At 44.3% G+C, this 19,681-nt stretch overlaps 1 protein-coding gene across 4 annotated transcripts in view; it reads right to left on the bottom strand.

Annotated features, from left to right (window-relative positions):
• The window catches only part of R3HDM2 (R3H domain containing 2), a 150,463-nt gene that overhangs the window by 18,898 nt on the left and 111,884 nt on the right, over window positions 1-19,681 (bottom strand). For 3 of the 4 annotated variants that reach the window (XM_044286490.1, XM_044286491.1, XM_044286492.1), the window contains 5 exons: window positions 18,224-18,255; window positions 9,032-9,261; window positions 7,794-7,957; window positions 4,804-4,896; window positions 2,906-3,148 (listed from right to left, as the gene is read on the bottom strand). In XM_044286490.1, coding sequence (XP_044142425.1) covers window positions 2,906-3,148; window positions 4,804-4,896; window positions 7,794-7,957; window positions 9,032-9,261; window positions 18,224-18,255 — 762 coding nt within the window. The remainder of the gene's footprint in view (window positions 1-2,905; window positions 3,149-4,803; window positions 4,897-7,793; window positions 7,958-9,031; window positions 9,262-18,223; window positions 18,256-19,681) is intronic. The other variant, XM_044286493.1, reaches the window with a different exon arrangement.

The raw sequence follows: 19,681 nt of genomic DNA, 5'->3' as shown, positions 1-19,681 counted from the left end.
CATGAAGATCCCATCCAGGACATGCCATCGATATCAGATAGGTACTGGGTCTCATCTGTGGACAAACAACTACTACTGCCTGTTCATTCACCACAATGGGACGGTCGGAAAAAAGCCGAACCGGTGTTCAGATATTTTCAAAACGGGAGAGCGGTGGAAGGTGGCTGTGCATGCATTCTGGACACAGGACTCCCATCTATCTGATATTGATGCCATATCCTTGCGATATGCGATCAATATGCCAGATGGGAATAACCCTTTAAGGCTAGGGCTCCAAAGCATCAGGGCTGAAAGACAGCTAAAGTCACTTGTATGCATTTAAAAGATAACCTGCTGGCAATCCAAAGGGGTGTACCACATACTGTGCTACTATGGACTTCAATGTAAAACAGTATGTTAGCTTTTAAAGTGTATGGCTAGGCAAGGGAATTTGAAGCTTTCCGAAAAATTAAGCTTTGTGCATTGTAAAAATATCTTAAGAACTTTTTGAGGACAGTTTATTTACCTGGTAATAGCCCCCTTTTTTTTCTGTGATTTATATAATTATATTTTCATCCGCACAATGCTCCGTTTTGTGTAGGATACCTTTGTGGTGCATGTGGACCGCGCCGACATCCTCCATTGTACGCATTTTTTGCTGGGGATGGTCGTTTGTTGCAGTCAACATGCTCCCCCTGGGACTGCTCCCCCAATGAGAAACACGCTACAGTGGTTGGGGTTTGAGCAGTACCCCCATATTTGCGACTATATTTTTGTGATTCTGGTAATAGTTTTGCAAATCTATTAGGCTAGTTTCACATTTCTCGGCATTGTGATCCGGCAGCCAATGCCAGGAAACGGCCAAACACAAACCGCGGAGTGCAGTGGTTTCTGTCAGGCCAATTCTAGGCATATTTGCTAGAGAGTGTCCGGATCTTCACCGGACCCCTTAATAGTTAATGGGGCTGGCGGGCATTCCATTTGTAGCCCGCAGTACTGGATCTGGAGAATTGCTGCCAGAGATGTGAAACTAGCCTTACTTATCCAATTGGTTTTCTGGACACACTGGGGGTCATTTTCTATCCAGAAATATGCCTAATTTAGGTATATTTTAGGCACAACAGTTTAGCCGCTATCTGCAACTTTTCCCCGCTCATGCCAGATCTAACACTGTGGGCGTGAGATGGGTCGACAGGCCAGTCTCATTTACCATTTTCTACACCTGTTTTAGGCACAGAAAATGGTCTAAATGTACGACAGCTTGGAAGCGGTATTACATTTAGAACTGGCACTGGATGCGCCGAAGTTATGGAGAGGTCGGCGCCTCTTTATAACTTCAGTGGCTCCACCGCCAGCACAGGGCCTTTATAAAAACCAGCGTCTAAAACACTGGTCTTAATAAATGTGCACCACTGTACTTTACGTTACAGGTAAATTTTACTTGATATGTTTTACATATATAAAAAACAACAAAATACAAAAACAAAAAGGAGTTAATAATTAACATTTACTATATGCCTACTTTAAAGGGGTTTTCCAGAAGTTTTATACTGAAGACCTATCCTCATGGTAGGTCATCAGAATCTGATCAGTGAGGGGCCGACACCCAGGACCCTGCTAGCGCTGCGCCTTCTCACTGCTTTTCCTAGGCCAGTGACAACACGTTGATCAGTCACGTGGCCTAGAAGCAGCTCAGCCTTATAGAAGAGAATGGGGCTGAGCTGCAATACCAAGCACTGCTGATATACAATGTACACCGGTGTGCGTGTTAAGCGCGGAGAAGGCCGCAGCTCTCATAGGAGCACCAGTGCCTTCTCAAACTGCTGTTCAGCGGTGGTCCCAGGTGTCGGTTCCCCACCGATCAGAGGATAGGTAATCAGTATTAAAGTCCTGAAAAACCCTTTTAAGTTAGCATTTTTCAAACTGCCTATTTTTAGGATGTTAGCAGGCGTAAAAGTTTAGAAAAAAAAAATATTTTTAGGGAGCATTTCAGATCTGAAGTGGCTTTAAGGGATCTATGTATTAGAAACCCTTAAAACACCTCTTCAAAATGGCACTGGCCTAGAAATATCTTTTCCTGGATAACCCCTTTAATATGACTGCATTTTACTCACTCTGGGCTAAAACTATTTTCTAATTGGTCTTCATTAAAAATGTTCAGCCGTTTCTGAGATACAAGGGTTAAAAATCAATATGTTTGCAAGCTGTCAGCTTTATTTGAATCCAGTCACCTGACAGCTCATGTGTAGCTCTTATCTCCAATATCCTGACCTCATAAACACGCATTATAGCTCAATTCATATCAAACATTAAAAAATGGCTTAAAGCTTTTTATTCTGGTCTTTTGGAGGTGAGGTGGCCTAAAAGTAGCAATTTTATGGTATAAAAAACAAATTAACGTTATTCTGAGGGTTGACATGATTATGGCGATACCAAATCTATATCGTTTTCTTATGGTTACTACTTTTACACTATGAAATCACGTAGATGGCAGACCCGGAGACCATTGTTAAGCCTTAACCCTGCAGCTACAACCGCAACCATCAGCACCCTCTAATCACGTTGTTGGGTACAGATGGGATACACTCTTTGTGAGCCATTTAGATGCCGCTGTCTCTACTGACCACAGCATCTAAGAGGGTAAATGGTTGTGATTGGAGCTAGCTCTGATCTTGGCCATTGCAGCAAAAGCTCAGCTGTGTATTACAGCCAGGTCCCGCTGCATAATGCATAGGCTCAGCTATGGTGTCAGTATGGCACTGGGTGTTGAGTACATTCCCACTGTGCTATAAAATGTACGGCATAGAACGTAGAAGGTTTCATATCAAATCTTTACAACAGGAGCATGACCATTTCTTATGCATCGACAGAACAAGCATTAACACTGACAAACCAGTCTGAGATGGAAATATGAAGCAGTTCAAACCTGTTGTGGAGGCTGCATGAAACCCTGTGTTGGGATGACCTGCTGTGTGGGAGAAGGGTGCCCTGAGGAAGGGTAGCCTGCTGCTGAAATGGCTTGTCCCCCAGTTGTCATGATGAATCCAGCCTGCTGCGGATGCTGGGAGATAAGGGGAGACTGATAGATGGCAGTGGAGGGGTCAGGCGCCTCAGATGAGCCCTGGCGACTTAAAGTCATCTGTCCAAAGTGACTATTTAAATCATCAGCCTGTAAAAAATAATATGACCTGTAAGTCCATTGTTATATATCTATTAACATTATGTATATTGTAAAGCCTAGCCTGGACGCAACTGATTCAAAGGCTTGTACGTTGTGCACCGCTATTCACAAAGTCCAAGAGACCAAAGGGTAACTAAACTTCTGAATATGAAAGATGTTCCTAATGCCATAGTAACACTTTTCCTAATATACTTTATTAATGCTTTTTGTATTTTTAATACAGTTTCCCCACCCTAAAGCGCACGCCTGTGCCCAAGTGCTATGTCAGGATTAGCGGAGCAGGCTTTTGCCTTCTCCGCTAAGCTAAGAGCCGACATGCAGGACTCTTAGCTTATGCCAGGAGTTCGTAAACCTTGGGAAAAGAAAAGGAAAAAGAATTGTAATTACCATGTTTAGAGTTAGAGTAATGTGCTATCTCCATTTTTATGGATCTGCTTTGTATTTGAAATTTAAATAAAAAATTATAAAAAAAATAAAATAAAAAAAATAAAAATCTCTGCAGTTGTACACAGGACTGTATTATTGGTTTACTGGCGGGTTTACACAACCCGATAGTTGGGCAGATAATTGGGGATAAACGTTCCTGTGAACGCTCATTTCCGATAATCTTGCCCGTGTAGAGGTGCAGCCGATCACCCGGTTAACGAACAAAATGCTTGTTCATTAGATGAAACCGTCGTTCAGGCAGGCAAGCAAATTATTGTTTCAGGGAGGCAGGTCGTGCTGTCCAAACAGTGCTCAGCTGCCCAGAAACAATACAGCAGTATGAGGACGAGCGATCATGGTAGCAATTGCTCATTCTCTTACTGTGGAGGTGATCGCTGCGTGTAAATACAGCACTTTACCCCCACTGAAAGACTACGGAATGCTTCCTTCCCGACAATCTGCTGCTCCTCAGCCTGTGTAAACCCGCCATTAGTGTGTATACATAGCTGCCAGTCAATGATAACACCTCTCCGGTGAAGTCAGAAATAGCAGAGATTTAAATGTATAAATTACAATTTTACTGAATCCTTTTCCACAAAACTAGATAATCTGCTATGCTCCTCCCGCTCTATAATATGCTGCCTGCAGATTATACAGGTTCTCTTTAAGTGTCCCACTCAGCTGCTCTGGTTCCTGCGCTCCTCCATAGGCCACTTGCCGTTCATCGTTCATGTGGCCACTGCAGCCAACCACTGGCCTCAGCAGTCATGTGCCATTCATGCATGTGAATGAGGAATGGCACGTGACCACTGCAGACTTAGCAGGGATCGGAGCGGTACTGCAGGACATAGGTAAGGTTTTTTCTTTTTGTTAATCAATTTTACACCAAAGGCCAAAATGTTAAAAATCTCAGAAATCCCCTTAAAGAGAGTGCACCATAAGACAGCCAAAAGTGAAACAGTTACTGATAATAATAAAAAAAAATAGAACAGTTTAACATGATAAATAACACGTCAGGGTTTTGGCTTTAGGTAATGGATTGGCTCTCGGCAGCAAACAGTACGACATGGAGAGTATGACAAACTATGTATTTTTCAGCTACACCAATTATTCAACTACGAAATATTTTCCCTTTTGGCATGACAAACTGGCTATACACAAGGCACTAATACAAGCAGTGATTCAATTAATAAGAGGAGGAGGGAACGGGAATATACCAGATTGTACTGCTGGGGAGGTGAAACTGGCAGGAGGACTTGGGGGCAGGAGCTGGCGGAGTACTGGACCGGTTGTGGAGAGGGCTGGAGGGTCTTGGAACCAGCAGAGCAGCATGCAGAGAGCAGGACAAAAAGGGGTAGGAGGATGCAGTGAGAGGAAAAGGAAACAGGTTGAAAATCGTAGAAAAGGGTTAAAAAAGAAAAAAAAGAACAGAAAAATATGTTAGTTCCACAGTTATATTTACAAAGTCACACATTTACAGAGGCAGGAAAACGCGGCAGAGCAAAGAACTGGGGATTTAATTAGTCTCAAGCTCCAATTCTGGAAGCACAAACAGATAACGGCTCCATGTGAGTCACAGCAACTGCTAAGCAACAAGAAATGACACCAACAGAAAGTATCCAGGTGATTTCAGGTGATTTTCCTATAGTGTACAAGCACGACCACTGCTGCTTGATTGCAGGGTGGTCATAACCCCTGAAAACAAGCAGTATATAATGTGATGGAAAAAACGAATCAAGTAAAAGGCATTGTGTCTGGCTTATCAGTGAACTTCCTGGTGAAGCTTGTGACCAGCTTTAGTGTTGGACTAATGGTAATACCCACCACTTAATCTACTGTGATGACTAGATATATAGATAATAGATATAAAGGAAAAATTCAACAGCACTACCAAAGTAAGGAAATTAAAAAGAATGTTCTTTAAAGAGGACCTTTCACTAGTTTAAAAAGTAAAAACTAACTATATCAGTGGACAGAGCAGTGAAAGGTCCTCTAATCACCAGACAGCGACGTTTCAGTCCTCTTACTGGGGCATGTCTCAAGCCGTGACCTCATACAATGGTGCAATGTCCAAGTATATAAACATCTCCATAGTAATTGATCATTAAACATAATTAGTGAATAAAACACAATTCTTATACATAAGTGAAAATAACACATGATCTATCACATTTCATTATAGTGAATCCATGTGTAAAGAAAATAATTCATAATAATTTACTCATATCCATGTCTTCTACATAATTAGTGATAATCAACATATCCCACAGTTTATACATGATCAGTGATAATTAAAATATCTCACAGTTGTGTGAACGCAGGTGTAGATTAAAAACAAAACAGATAAGGAAACCACATACCAGCATGGAACTGCTGCACGTGTATTCAGCATCATGTACTATGTATTGCAGATGCTCTCAGGTCCCTGTGGAGCGCATTACCCAGCGATAGTCAAATTTAACTGTCCGCTGGGTTACGTGATTCCGCCCCATGTGGAACGCACTCTGAACCGCAAGCACCACCCTAGTGATGCAGTAACATCATGATGCTTGCGGTTCAGAGTGCGTTCCATGTGGGGCGGGATCACGTGACCCAGCGCGCAGTCATATGCGAGTATCGCTGGGTAATGCTGGTATGCGGTTTCCTTATCTGTTTTGTTTTTAATCTACACCTGCGTTCACACAACTGTGAGATATTTTAATTATCACTGATCATGTATAAACTGTGGGATATGTTGATTATCACTAATTATGTAGAAGACATGGATATCAGTGAATTATTCTGAACTATTTTCTTTACACATGGATTCACTATAATGAAATGTGATAGATCATGTGTTATTTTCACTTATGTATAAGGATTGTGTTTTATTCACTAATTATGTTTAATGATCAATTACTATGGAGAAGTTTATATACTTGCACATTGCACCATTGTATGTGGTCACGGCTTGAGAAACGCCCCAGTAAGAGGACTGAAACGTCGCTGTCTGGCGATTAAAGAACATTCTTTTTAATTTCCTTACTTTGGGAGTGTCGTGGAATTTTTCCTTTTTGGTTGGTGGATCGTCTCTCCAGCCGCAGGCACACCGCACTTATTTGACCGCTGTGCTGCTCATACCATTTTTTAAGTTTCTTCTCTATTAGATGGATGGATAGATTGATAGATAGATAGAAAAAACTGATTTAGGTTCCTCAAGTACAACATGTAATCCTTCGGTGTTAATCAAGAGGGTGGAAAAACATTTGGGTGCAGAGTGAAATGTTTTACTCCTGTCTTTGTGTGAAAAAGAAACTGCAATTGACATCAGAAATACCGTCATCTCTCGCATTGTACAGTGCAGTGACCTCCGACACGCAAACCGTAGAACCGTAAAATATGGATACCAACCAAGTGCATGTCACATTTTTTACAGGCCCAATAGTAGAAATGCCTATTCTTGTCAACAAACATAGAACAGGTTTTATTCTTGTCTAAGTTGGAGGACAGACATATGGATGAGGACTCAGAAATGAATGGGTCCGAACCGCAAAAATTGCAGATCGGATGCAGACCAAAATTATGGTTGTGTGCATGAGGCCTTAAGAATAGAAGTATTTTTCTCCACACTAAAGGAGTAAGAAGATGCACATGTAATCACCTCATCGGACCACTTACCGGCTCCGTGACTCATGTTTACTGGCATCTGGATGATCGAGATTTTTAGTTTATTTAGCTTTAATGCATGGCAGTATGTGTGTACGTCGCACATCGCCAACTTTAATTTTTCGCAGGTTTTGTGAATCTTATGTTACGCTTATCTAACACTTTTACCCACAAACATGGAAAGTTTTACGCATTTCTGACCAAACGCTAAACTTTGATTCATAACTGCATGCCGGTGCCTGAGATGGTAAAGTGCTAAGTGGCATTTTATTAAATGTCAAGTGCCTGCTTTCAGAAAACACATGGGTATGAGGGAAGGGGCCGATTTTTTTTTTTTTTTATTTCACTTTATAATTCAGGTTTTATTTTCTGAAAGTGCAAAACCTGTCCTGGCAGCAAAAGGGTTAAACGCACGAGGAAAGAACAGGAGGCGTGGATGGTATAAAGGATGGTCAGTAACAGGTAAGGAAAGCTAGAAATGAAAAACAAGACCCTAAGAGAGATGGTGAGAGTTATGAAAAGTGACACGACGTAGTAGCGGGAAACAAGGATGGTGACTCACCTGTGACATTAAGTGGTTACTCATGGACTGTTGCTGAGGAGTGGGTGGAAGTGCCTGGTGAGTATGGGCATGTTGTTGCTGTGCAGTGCAAGGTATGATGCTTCGAGTAGACTGCTGAGAGGAGGAAGCCTGGCTGCACACTTCTGGGGCGCCTATGGGCAAACCTGGAAAGAACACAAAATGCATAAAATAAATAAAAAAAAGAGTTAATAAAAGAGTTAGCAAATCTAGTTAAAACTACGTTTAGCAACAATTCTCAGGTAGATCTGCTCATCGCTGTTTCCATGGATACGACCACAAAATAAGGACATGCTAAAATACGGGATAATAGAAGATTCACACCAGAGATCTGTTAGTTCTGATCTTTGCCTTTCCCATGAGAAACTGGAAGGAAGTCCAAATAAAAAGCTCTTCAGTTCATCAACCTCATCCCAATCACTGGTATACAGATCAGCAACATGGAGACACACTGTTAGTACTTGACAATGGAGGGCAGGAGACTAAACGTGGAGAGGATTAATGCAAGAACAAATCAATGGACTACATAGATGGATCACTAATGAGTGGGAAAAATAAACCAAGCCACATTTTCTGAAGGTGGGCCACCTCTCTCAATTTTAACACTTTATACTGTATCTGAAGATAGAGACCATAAGGTCCCGCAGAGAACACCCAAATTAGGACAGCTACATGACGCCTGTGCCCCCACCATGCCATGTGCCTTCTACATACTCAGAAAAAAGATCTCTCCAAGATTAAAAGGGAATCTGTCAGCAGTTTTATGGTGCCCTAACAAAGGGCGACATAAACTACTTACAGATCTCCTTAGCAAAATGCTGGGTCACTTTCTTTAATCAACCCAGACATTTGGCTAAAATCTTAGCAGCAGAAAACTGGTGATGGATACCCTTTAAAGAGGACCTTTCATTACAATAGAAAATCTAAACTAAGTATGCTGATATGGAGAGCGGCGCCCAGGGATCTCCCTGCACTATTATCCCTACTATAGTCCCTGGGCGCCGCTCCGTTCTCCCGGCATAGGCTCCGGTATCTTCATGGTGTGCTGTACGCATCTTTTGCAGCTCCACTGAAATGAATGGGTCTGCATCAAATCTGCAAAAAATGCGGATCGGATGCAAACCAAAAATATGGTCGTGTGAATGGGGCCTGACAGTGATAGTTTCCCTTCTCGTTCACCTTGTCATGACACCAATGACTTGCAGGTACGAAAATCTCACCTGGCCGGCCGGTGCGGTTGGTCGTGCTTTTGTTACTGCCAATACTGTCTCCTCTTGTCAGGATGGAGATTCCACTGAAGCTGCTGGCTTTGGTAACTGGAGGACGCATACTGCGACAGGAGCCATCAGAGTCTGTGCTGCTCCATGGTCTTGGATCCAGGGACTTTAATTCACTTTCAGTGCTGCTCTGACGACTACAAGAGCCTCGGTTCAGCAGGTCTCTGTTGCCTCTACAGGGTAAGATACCACTTGTGTCAGTTCATTCATCTCTTAATTTCCATCTGTGAAGCTAATTGTTATATGCAGATGCCCTGCAGTCATCTCCGGTGTTCTGCTCTAGACTAACAGAAGCGTGTCCCTGGCTTTCCGATTAGGATGAAGAACACTAATGTCCACTGCATTGTCATTCATAAAACACACACACACACAAAAATCAGTCCTCCAAACAGCCGCTATAGAAACGTACTGTCAAATAGCAGCACCTGTAAGGGTGACTTCAGAAGTAGCGGATTAGCGGCGTGGATTCTGCAGCATACGACAGTACCATACATGTGGAGGTGGAAAAATTTCACATAGGAAAACAAGCGTGCTGTGGATTTTTACTGCAGACTTTACCCCTTTAAGGGAGGAAATCGGCAGTAAAGCCATAAGTAACCGCAAGATCCATGGCAGAAGTAGAACTCAATACGTGGCCTTACCCCAACTGCATACAGCCACAGGACATGCCCATAGCGAGATCTGCTCATTACATCATAAACCCCGCCATTAGCTGCTACAGACAACAAGTCCACTTTTCTGTTTCACAGAGTTTTAATGGGGCCCAGTGTGTGTGCTCTTGGAAAGAGTGCTCTAAAAATCTATGATAAGGCACTAAACGATAAAGGGGTCTGTCGGGTTGATCATGGTGTCTGATCAGCAGGCAGTATGTTATAGAGCAGGAGGAGCTGAGCAGATTGATATATAGTTTTATGGGAAAAGATTTAGAATGTTATTTATTCAAACCTCTCTTGTACGCAATCAGGTCACAGTGCAGCAGGGGCCCAGAGAAGACCCGGGAGCGCAGGATCTGCAGAGTAACGGAGGAGCAGGAGGGGTAAGTTTATTTATTTTATCTTATATGGGGGTCTGATCTGAGGTCAGATGAAAAATGATTTTTTTCCCATTTTCCTCCTCTAAAACCTAGATGTGTCTTAACAGGTATATACATCTCTCTCTATCTAATCTGCTCAGCATCTCCTGCTCTTTAAGGAAAATCAGACTGCATGTTCAATGTGACATGTTCCCTGAGAGAGCAAGAAGAACAATAGAAAATGTCTGGCATGTTGCACTGCTGGGAAATGTCTAGCGAGCCGCACTATAAAATCTGCAGTTTTGTAGGTGCTGCTATTACACATCATAAAAGGTTATCATCAGCAAATATCAAATTAAACCTGGCTGATGTAGACAGACCCTCAGCTTACATTTTACTGGAGAGTTAGCAAAATAGGATTTTTTTGTGCTTACCTGTAAAATCCTTTTCTCGCTGAGTTCATTGGGGGACACAAAAGACCATGGGTATAGCTGCTGCCACTAGGAGGCGACACCAAGTAAAAAAAAATTTGTTCGCTCCTCCTCTCAGCTATACCCCTCCTGCAGACTCTGAGCTAATCAGTTTGTACAAAAGCAGTAGGAGCAGCCAGGAGAAGCCAACAGAAAACAATAAAAAGGAAGAAAACGGGACCCATCTAGGAGAACCAGCAGTGTACATATAGGGTGGGTTCTGTGTCCCCCAATGAACTCAGCGAGAAAAAGATTTTACAGGTAAGCACAAAAAATCCTATTTTCTCGCTCTTATCATTGGGGTACACAGGAGACCATGGGACGTTAAAGGGATTCTGTCATGACATTTGAGGCCTATAACCTAAACATATGGCCAGGTCCCTACTAATAACCTGAATCCGAAACTGTCCTTATTAAATGTGCCTGTGGCTCTATTAGCACAAAAAACAGGTTTTTATAACCTGTCATTCACCTATCTAAGGGGAACAAGGGGACATCTCTTCATACATGGTGCCTGGCTGCAGCCATCTGCGTCTGGTGCCCAGCGCCGCCTTCCCACTAGAAATCGCCGCCCTCCCTTTCTATAGAGCCGCTTTCCTCACCTCAGCGCCGCCTCCCTCACCTCAGCACCGCCTCCGAAATCGTCCGCTCCCTCAGCCAGATCCTGTGCAGCTGTGAGAGGATGGCTGCAATAGGGCGGTCAAGGCAGGTTTGAGCGAAGTGCGCCGGCCGGCGCATGCGCACTTCGCTCAATGAGGCCGCTGCCAGGAGTCCACACGGGCGCATCAGGTTATACCTAGTGCGCACGTGCGGGATCTGGCTGAGGGAGGCGGCGCTGAGGTGAGGAAGGCGGCTCTATAGAAAGGGAGGGCGACGATTTCTTGTGGGAAGGCGGCGCTGGGCACCAGACGCAGATGGCTGCAGCCGGGCACCCTGTATGCAGCAACGTCCCGTTGGGCACCTTAGGTAGGTGAATGACAGGTTATAAAACCCGTTTTATGTGCTAATAGAGCCACAGGCACATTTAATAAAGACAGTTTCGGATTCAGGTTATTAGTAGAGACCTGGCCATATGTTTAGGTTATAGGCCTCAAATGTCATGACAGAATCTCTTTAAAGAGCAGTACCATGGGGAGGGAACAAGAATAGAACAATCCCAGGCGGGTCATATGGCCCTGCACAGAAATGCGGGGGAAAGACACACCAGGAACCCTGAAAAGGGACAGGAAGACCGATTCCCCGGAAGGCCACCCAGTGAAATACTGATTGAAAGAAGATGAACTGAAAATTGCGTCTGGATATCAAGGGCCAAAGAACTGCAGATGTGACAAAACGTGGCCCCCATCGTGGAAGAAGTAGGGATGCCCGAAGGCAAAGGCCCCACACACAATACCGGACTGCCAGAACAGAACACCACTCCAGCGGGACCATGATGAACAAGTCAGGCATGAGAATGGCCCACAAGAAACAATTCTTGAGGGAGTGAAGAAACCCAAGGGGAACAAGGCAGTGGAACGCTGATGCTGTCACCGTAGTAGATTGTAGAGGCAATGCGGTACATGTAAAGGGAACAAGGCGCTCAGCCAGCGCTATAGAAATCAGTAGGTTATACCAGGTACAGAAAACTTACTAATGCCCAGCAGCAGAAGTGAGCAAACCCCTCAGCCGCAGTGTGTCATGGCAGAACATAAGCAAAGTGCCCCCTGTGGTAGAAGGAAATGTAGACGCGATTAAAACTTCAACTAGCGATAAGGCACCATGCCTAGAGGAATGCTGTGAAGATACCGCCGGAATGCCAGGCCGATACTCCACATGGAGGAAGAGGATGTGGAGAAAATCATAAATGTAGTGTCCCCCGCCTATGCGTCATGTAAGCTGCAGTTGAAAGCTAAATGCAAAAATTCCCCCTAGGAAGGGTTTACGCAGTAGTAGCCATGGAAACGGAGTAGCCAGAATATCTATGGGCAGCGCAAAGACTGCCTTACAGGGGGGAGGCAATAGCAACCACCATTGGCTCTAGGGTCAGAGGAGAGACTCTACCTGAAAATGAGGACAACAGCAATGGCCACCAAGAATTGGTGGTAAGCAACACTCCACCTGAGAAGGAAGAAAACTGGAAATCAGAGCAGACGTTCTCCCTACGGAAGGAGTGTGGACGCCGGGCGTGCCAATGACCATCAACCAAATGAGATTGCCCCTCACAGGGACTCAAGTGGAAGTGCAATTACTCCGCCTAAGGAAAGAGGGCAATGCTACAGGCCATACAGAACCCAGTGGGGGTGCAATTGCTCCTACTACAGAAGGAGGGTAACGGCACGGGCTGAACAGTATCCAGTGGTAGTGCTATTACGCTGCCTATGGAAGGAGGATAATGCAATGGGCTGTACAGTATCCAGTGGTAGAGCAAGTACATCGCCTAGGAAAGAGGGCAGCGCTACAGGCTGTACTGCATCCAGTGCAAGGGCAAGTACTCAGCCTATGGAAGGAGGGTAATGCTACAGAATGTACAGGGTCCAGTGGTGAGAGTACATATTCCACCTAAGGAGGGAAGGGAATGTGACAGGACTCACGGAATTCAGTGGTAGTGTAACTACTCCGCCTATAGAAGGAGGGTAAGCTACAGGGAGTGCGGTATCCAGCGGTAGTGCCAGGATTCCGCTTACGCTATAGGACGTATGTATCCAGCGGTAGGGTAAAGAAATTATGCCTACAGAATGGCTTGGGAAATAGGCTCAGAAGAACCAGATAGCTCCAAGGGTTAATATATAAATATATAGTTTTGTGTTGTTTTTTTTTTTGCTTTTTGTTTTTATATAGAGCACAATTCTAACAATACAGAGCTAGGGAAACTAAATCCATATCAGTCTGTACTAGTGACCAGCACAGTAAGCACTTTGCTCAGCACAGTAGTACTGAGGCAAAGTAAGGGTTAAGCAGAAGGAAGGGCGGAGCTTATTGGGCAGCTGGTGGAGCGAAGGCATGGGTGCAAAACTTCCGCACTCCAAAAATACAGATCCCGCCCCCGAAACACGCTGGGAGATGCAATCTATTAGGCCACAGAGCCAGAGACGGAGCCTCGAGTACAGGTGGGGCTGACTGGAAGAACTTCCAGTTGGGGCGGCGCTGTAGGGAGGGAGCAGAGTGCACTGGGAAACAAGGCGGCCGGGAGCGGGCGTACCGATGCCAAGAGTAGAAAAGTGGCAGCCACCCAAGGAGACACGCGACTGCTGGGACTGGCCCGCAGGGCGTGGATGGGGCCGGGGACTGGAGGTGGGACCGAGGAGGTGAGTCACAGGGGCCAAGGTCTAGGAGAAATGACATCTATTCCTGTTTTTACTTCGAGAACACAGGAGAAGGGTGGCTGAGGCACAGGGGAGGGCCAGCAGGGGAGGTAGGTAATATACTTACCCAGATGGTTTTTGCCCACCCTGATTCCAGCAGTGTCACCTTCCTCAGTGTGCTGCCCCCTGGGAGGGCGACTACACCGGTAACATGGGGGACTTCAAGTAGTAGCAGCCAAGGTGACACTGCAGCTGGTGGGTAACATCGGATTTGAGATCCCCTGTTCCTCCTCATCTTCCAGAGGTGGGGAACGAGCAGCAGGCTTGAGGACCCACTGGTCTCCCCCCTCAAGTGTGGGAAATACAGGTGGCTAGAGCCCACCTGCAGCCCGAACCTGAATAGTAAAACAAAAAGGAAAAAACTTTGGCAGACCTGCAGAAAAAATGTCTGCCTCCTACGGACACTAAGCCAAAAGTGATTAGCTCAGTGTCAGCGGGAGGGGTATGGCTGAGAGAAGGAGCTAACACTTTTTTTTGCTTAGTGTCGCCACCTAGTGGCAGCAGCTATACCCATGTTCTTCTGTGTATCCCATTGATACGAGTGAGAAACAGTTATGTTTAGGAAGTGTTACCAAGTAAAGCTCGCCATACACTGTAGAGTTTAGATGGCCATGTAGCCAGATCTAGACGATTTTCTACCTTATGTTGGCACTTTTTATGAACACTAAAGGGCATGGAGGACACTGATCATAGGCAGATGCCTGTAGTATAGTTGATCTGCCATGTTGGATTTTGATTACATCAAGCGAAGCCCAGCCCGGGTCACAGAGACAGGGCACAAATAGATTTATGGTTTTAATTTAAGACTTTTTCTTTCATCCAGCACGAGATCCGCTCAGAAACTAGCTACGGTATCTAAAATCTCCAGTGTACGGCCAGCTTCTCGTAACATAGTACCATGTGCAAGCAGTAATATACCCAGCATCTGTAAATGAAATCTGGTGGACGTTCCAATAAAAACACACATCAATACCTGAACATGCAATTTTTATAGCCCGATACATGATGAATGATTAACTGGAAATGAATTTGCCGCTCAGAGCAGATAGCTTGTTGCTTGTGAACCTGGACAACCAGAAGTCATTGGAAAAAGTTTACCTACGGTGTACAACTGCTGCGCAGACCTCCATACTGGACACAGCATTACACAATAACAGAATGATATGTGGCAGCCATGAATACCAGCTGTCTGACAAAAAGGGTTACAGGGCACCCTACCCACATTACAGAACAGGACAATGGCCACAGACTACATGTCAAGAAGAACCTCACAAGCAGCCATGCGAGGAAGGCGTGGGCACCAGTGACCTGGACATAGAATATTCATAGTACACAACATAGAAGGTACCTAAACAATTGTCTCCTTTTGTGAGAGATAGTGGAAAAGCCTTCGCGGTAGAGTCTGCTGGTTGCATTAAGAGGGAGGGGGAAAAGTAGTATAGAGTTTATAATTGTCATGTAAGTGGCACTGTAGAACACTGAAGCACAACTGATTTAAAGGGGTTTTGCCACTTCAGCAAATAGCAATTGTTATGCAGAGAAAGTTTCCATGGTTACGACCACCCTGCAGTCCAGCAGCATGGCCGCGCTGGCACACTATAGAAAAAAGTACCAGCCTATGTCAGCTCCCACGTTCCTGGCCACCAGAGAGGCTGGCATTTTTTCTTATAGTGTACAAGCGTGGCCACCGCTGCTGGATTACAGGGTGGTTGTAAGCATGGAAACGAGCAGTGCATAAGACGAAACCATGCCAGCAAAGGAGGCAATATGGACAATCACAAAACATTAGTAAGTGCCTTGTATTAACTTTCTTTACATGAGAAATGCCACTTGCTGAAATGAGACAGCCTTCGAACTATCAGTGACTGAGAGCTATGTACACATGTATACACACTTAGGCCTCATGCACACGAACGCATTTTCGGCTTGCATTTTTTACGGATCAAATGCGGACCCATTCATTTCTATGGGGCCGCAAAAAATGTTATATGTGTGCTGTCCACATCCATTTATCATGTAAAGAAAGTTAATACAAGCCACTTACTAATGTGTCGTTATTATCCATATTGCTTCATTTTTCCTTAACAGTATACTCTGCTCGTTTCCATGGTTACAACCACCCTGTAATCCAGCAGCGGTAGTCGTGCTTGCACACTATAAGACAAAAATGCCAGCCTCTCTGGTGGCGGCTCACATAGTCTGGTGCTTTTTTCTATAGTGTGCAAGCACGGCCATGCTGCTGGACTGCAGGGTGGTCGTAACCATGGAAACCTTCTCTGCATAATAAATGCTATTTGCTGAAGTGGCAAAACCCCTTTAACTAAACTGAAGTGTGCTGCGGCTTCAGCTGTGGATCATTTGAGGGCACTGTAAACCTTCTGTAAAATGAATGTATTTAAAGGGAACCTGTCATGTTGTGCATGCACTTCTATCTGTAGGCAGCATGGTACAGAGCAGAAACTGAGCAGATCGAGATATAATTCTGTGGGAAAAGGACCAGTATGATCTAAAACTTTGCCAAAAGAGCGAATCTCAGAGAGATCACCACCTTCGAGTTTTGGATCCCATACACTTTCTATGGATCGGTACTCTGCCCCTGGAAAAGCTGAGCAGTGCTGATGAAACCCGGAGGAGCAGAGCACTCTGGGACGCCCTGCTGCACCTTTGGGGTTTCAGCAAAGGTTAAGACTTGGTTCACAGGACATTTTGGTCTTACAGTTAACGTATACAAAAAACATAAATGTTAAATGGATTCCTCTGACAGATGCCATTCAGAAGAGTTCCATATAAAAAAAATTTTTAAAAATGCTTACGTTTTGTCCCCATTCATTGTCAATGGGGACAAAACAGAACTGAAGAGAACGGAATGCTCCAAAATGCATTCCATTGGGTTGCGTTCTCATACCGGAGAGCAAACTGTGGTTTTCTTTCCGTCATGGGATGCAGAGAAAGACGGATCCATCATGACTCACAATGCAGGTCAATGGGGACGGGTCCTTTTTCTCTGACACAATAGAAAGAGGATCCGTCCCCCACTGACTTTCAGTAGTGTTCATGACAGACCAGTCATTGCTATGTTAAATATAATACAACCGGATCCGTTCATAACGGATGCAGATGGTTGTATTATCAGTAACGGAAGAGTTTTTGTTAAACCCTGCCGGATCCAGCAAAAACGCTGGTGTGAAAGGAGCCTTAAATGTAGGACAAAATCCCAGCCTTTGGCTCCATTAACACGTCCGTAATAATGGGTCTGCATCCGTTCCGCAAATTGCGGAACGGGTGCGGACCTATTCGTTCTCTATGGGGCAGGAATGGATGCGGACAGCACACAGTGTGCTGTCCGCATTCGTATTTCCAGAATGCGCCGCCGCTCTTCCAGTCCGCGGCTCCAGAAAAAAATAGAACATGTCCTATTCTTGTCCGCAATTGCAGACAAGAATAGGCAGTTCTATGGGGGTGCCGGCCGGGTGTATAGCGGATCAGCAATGCACTACGGACGTGTGAATGGACCCTTAGGGATCATGTACACGACCATTACCTGTTTTGCGGTCTGCAAATTGTGCATCCTCTAAACACAGATACCGGCCGATTGCATTACGCATTTTGCGAAATGGAACAGCCGTCCTTAATAGAACAGTCCTGTTCTTGTCCATAACGCGGACAAGCATATAACGTGTTCTATAATTTTGCGGACAGCACTGAATAGACTTGCAGACGCGGACAGCACACAGAGTGCGGTCTTCATCTTTTGCGTCCCTGTTGAAGTGAATGGGTACACTTCCGAGCCGTGAAAAATGTGGATCGGATGTGGAGAAAAAAATACGTTTGTGTACATGAGCCCATGGACACACTTTAAATCCCTGCTCTTTCTATACTTCGGGTACAGTGGACGGACACATGACTCCTACATATAAAATGAGCAGAGATCTAAAGGACTATATATGAATCTGCTCAGCATCTTCTGCTCTATAACATGCTGCCTGCAGATGAGATACCATGTCCAATGTGATTGGTTCCCTTTAACTATATCCAGAAGTCTATGGGCAATCTACAGATGTATCAGCTAACCTTCTTTTATTATAAATGACGTTAAATATTCCTCAGAGTAGGCCGTGCCCCCATGCAGGTTATATATACATAGTATAGTTCTATGCTACAGATACAACAAATAGAAATCTATAGAATTGTGAATGTCGCTAATAGCTCGCTATGGGCAACAAGGAATAGTTCATATTTTTTCTTATAAACAATTTTACCTGTGAATTAGTAAAAATAGCCAAGGAGAAGAATTATGGAAAGGCTGGCTTACCTGTTATCCGGAATATGACCATTCTGTGCAGACTAAAAAAAATTAAAAAAGCAATAAAAGTGATATTGAAATCATACACAAGTCATGCATTCACATTCATCAAGTCAGTTAAAGGGTTTTTCTGGGATTTTCATTTTAATGGCCTATCCTCAAGGACAGGTCATCAATATGTGCTTGGTAAGCTGCAAGGAAGGATCTGGTGAACTCCGCAGTATCAAACAACTGATTGGTGGGATTACTGGGGATCAGACCCCCCCTTGATCTAATTTTTATAATGTATCCTGAGGATAAATCATTAAGATAAAATCTGGAAAAAACCCTTTTACGGTTATTAAAGGAAACTAAGTTTGGGGCTACTAAACCACCGATGTGTCCTCATGAAGGTGCCATTTATCTCTCTTGAGATGCCGATCACAACCAACAGTCACCTGCACAAATGTATATGAAGCCACTGGACTCATGTCCTGGGGTAATCTTGAGAAATAAGAGTTCTTTAACTAAATAATGCTCAAAAGTCTGGAGAGACATCTTTAGAAAGCTAAACCAAGGTGCATAAAAACACGCTGGAGGTTTAGTAGCCCTAAACCAGAGAGACAGGCTCCCTAAACCAGAGAGACAGGTTCCATTTATAGCCAATTTGAAATGAGCACATTGTGATTCTGTTACCACGGACCATAATGCAATTCTATGACGGATCCGTTATGCATACCAAAGACTTCTATTATGCATTCCGTCATAGAATTGTGCTATGGTCCGTGGTAACGGAATCCATAACGCAATTCACCTTTTACCAGTAAACGAAGTGTGAACGAATTTCAAAATATGAAATTCGCCCATCTCTAGTCATAAATTGTGACCCAACTGGACATCCAACAACCGGAACTAACATAATAAAGATTTATGATGCTGTCAGTTGGCGTCATGAAACTCAAGGTTTGGTCGGGGCTCACAACCTGCATTATGATCATGTAAGACTTGCTTCATAAGGTTCCCATACCACAACTATTTAAGATAAAGTTTTTCATTTATTATTATAATAGAGTTACATGCTTAGGGCCTCTAATAACCAGAGTGGAGCAACACGACAAGGAGGGACTCTCTCTGAACTAGCTAGCTTAGCTGAGCATTATTCAGTAGATCAACCGATTTCAAAAGGGCACCACGTAATGCTTCATTACGACAATGCAGATGACAATATGCGTAACTCGTAGGCCAGGCAGGCGGTAAGATGTGCTTTTCAATCTCCATCGAAGAAGCACGAAGAAATGGGCAATATTGAGGACCAAAGACACAGTCAGCCAAGGAAACTTAATGCAGCAGATGAGACACCTCATGCTCACTTCCCTCAGAAATCGGAAGATGTCCAGCAGTGCCATAAGCTACGAAGAGGCAGAAACCACAGAGACACAGGTACACCCATCTACTTGGAGTGGTCTTCATGCAAGAATTGCAGCCAAA

This window comes from Bufo gargarizans, chromosome 3 (assembly GCF_014858855.1).
Source record: "Bufo gargarizans isolate SCDJY-AF-19 chromosome 3, ASM1485885v1, whole genome shotgun sequence".
Classification (NCBI taxonomy): Eukaryota; Metazoa; Chordata; class Amphibia; order Anura; family Bufonidae; genus Bufo; species Bufo gargarizans.
This window is presented reverse-complemented; position numbering and strand designations above follow the sequence as displayed.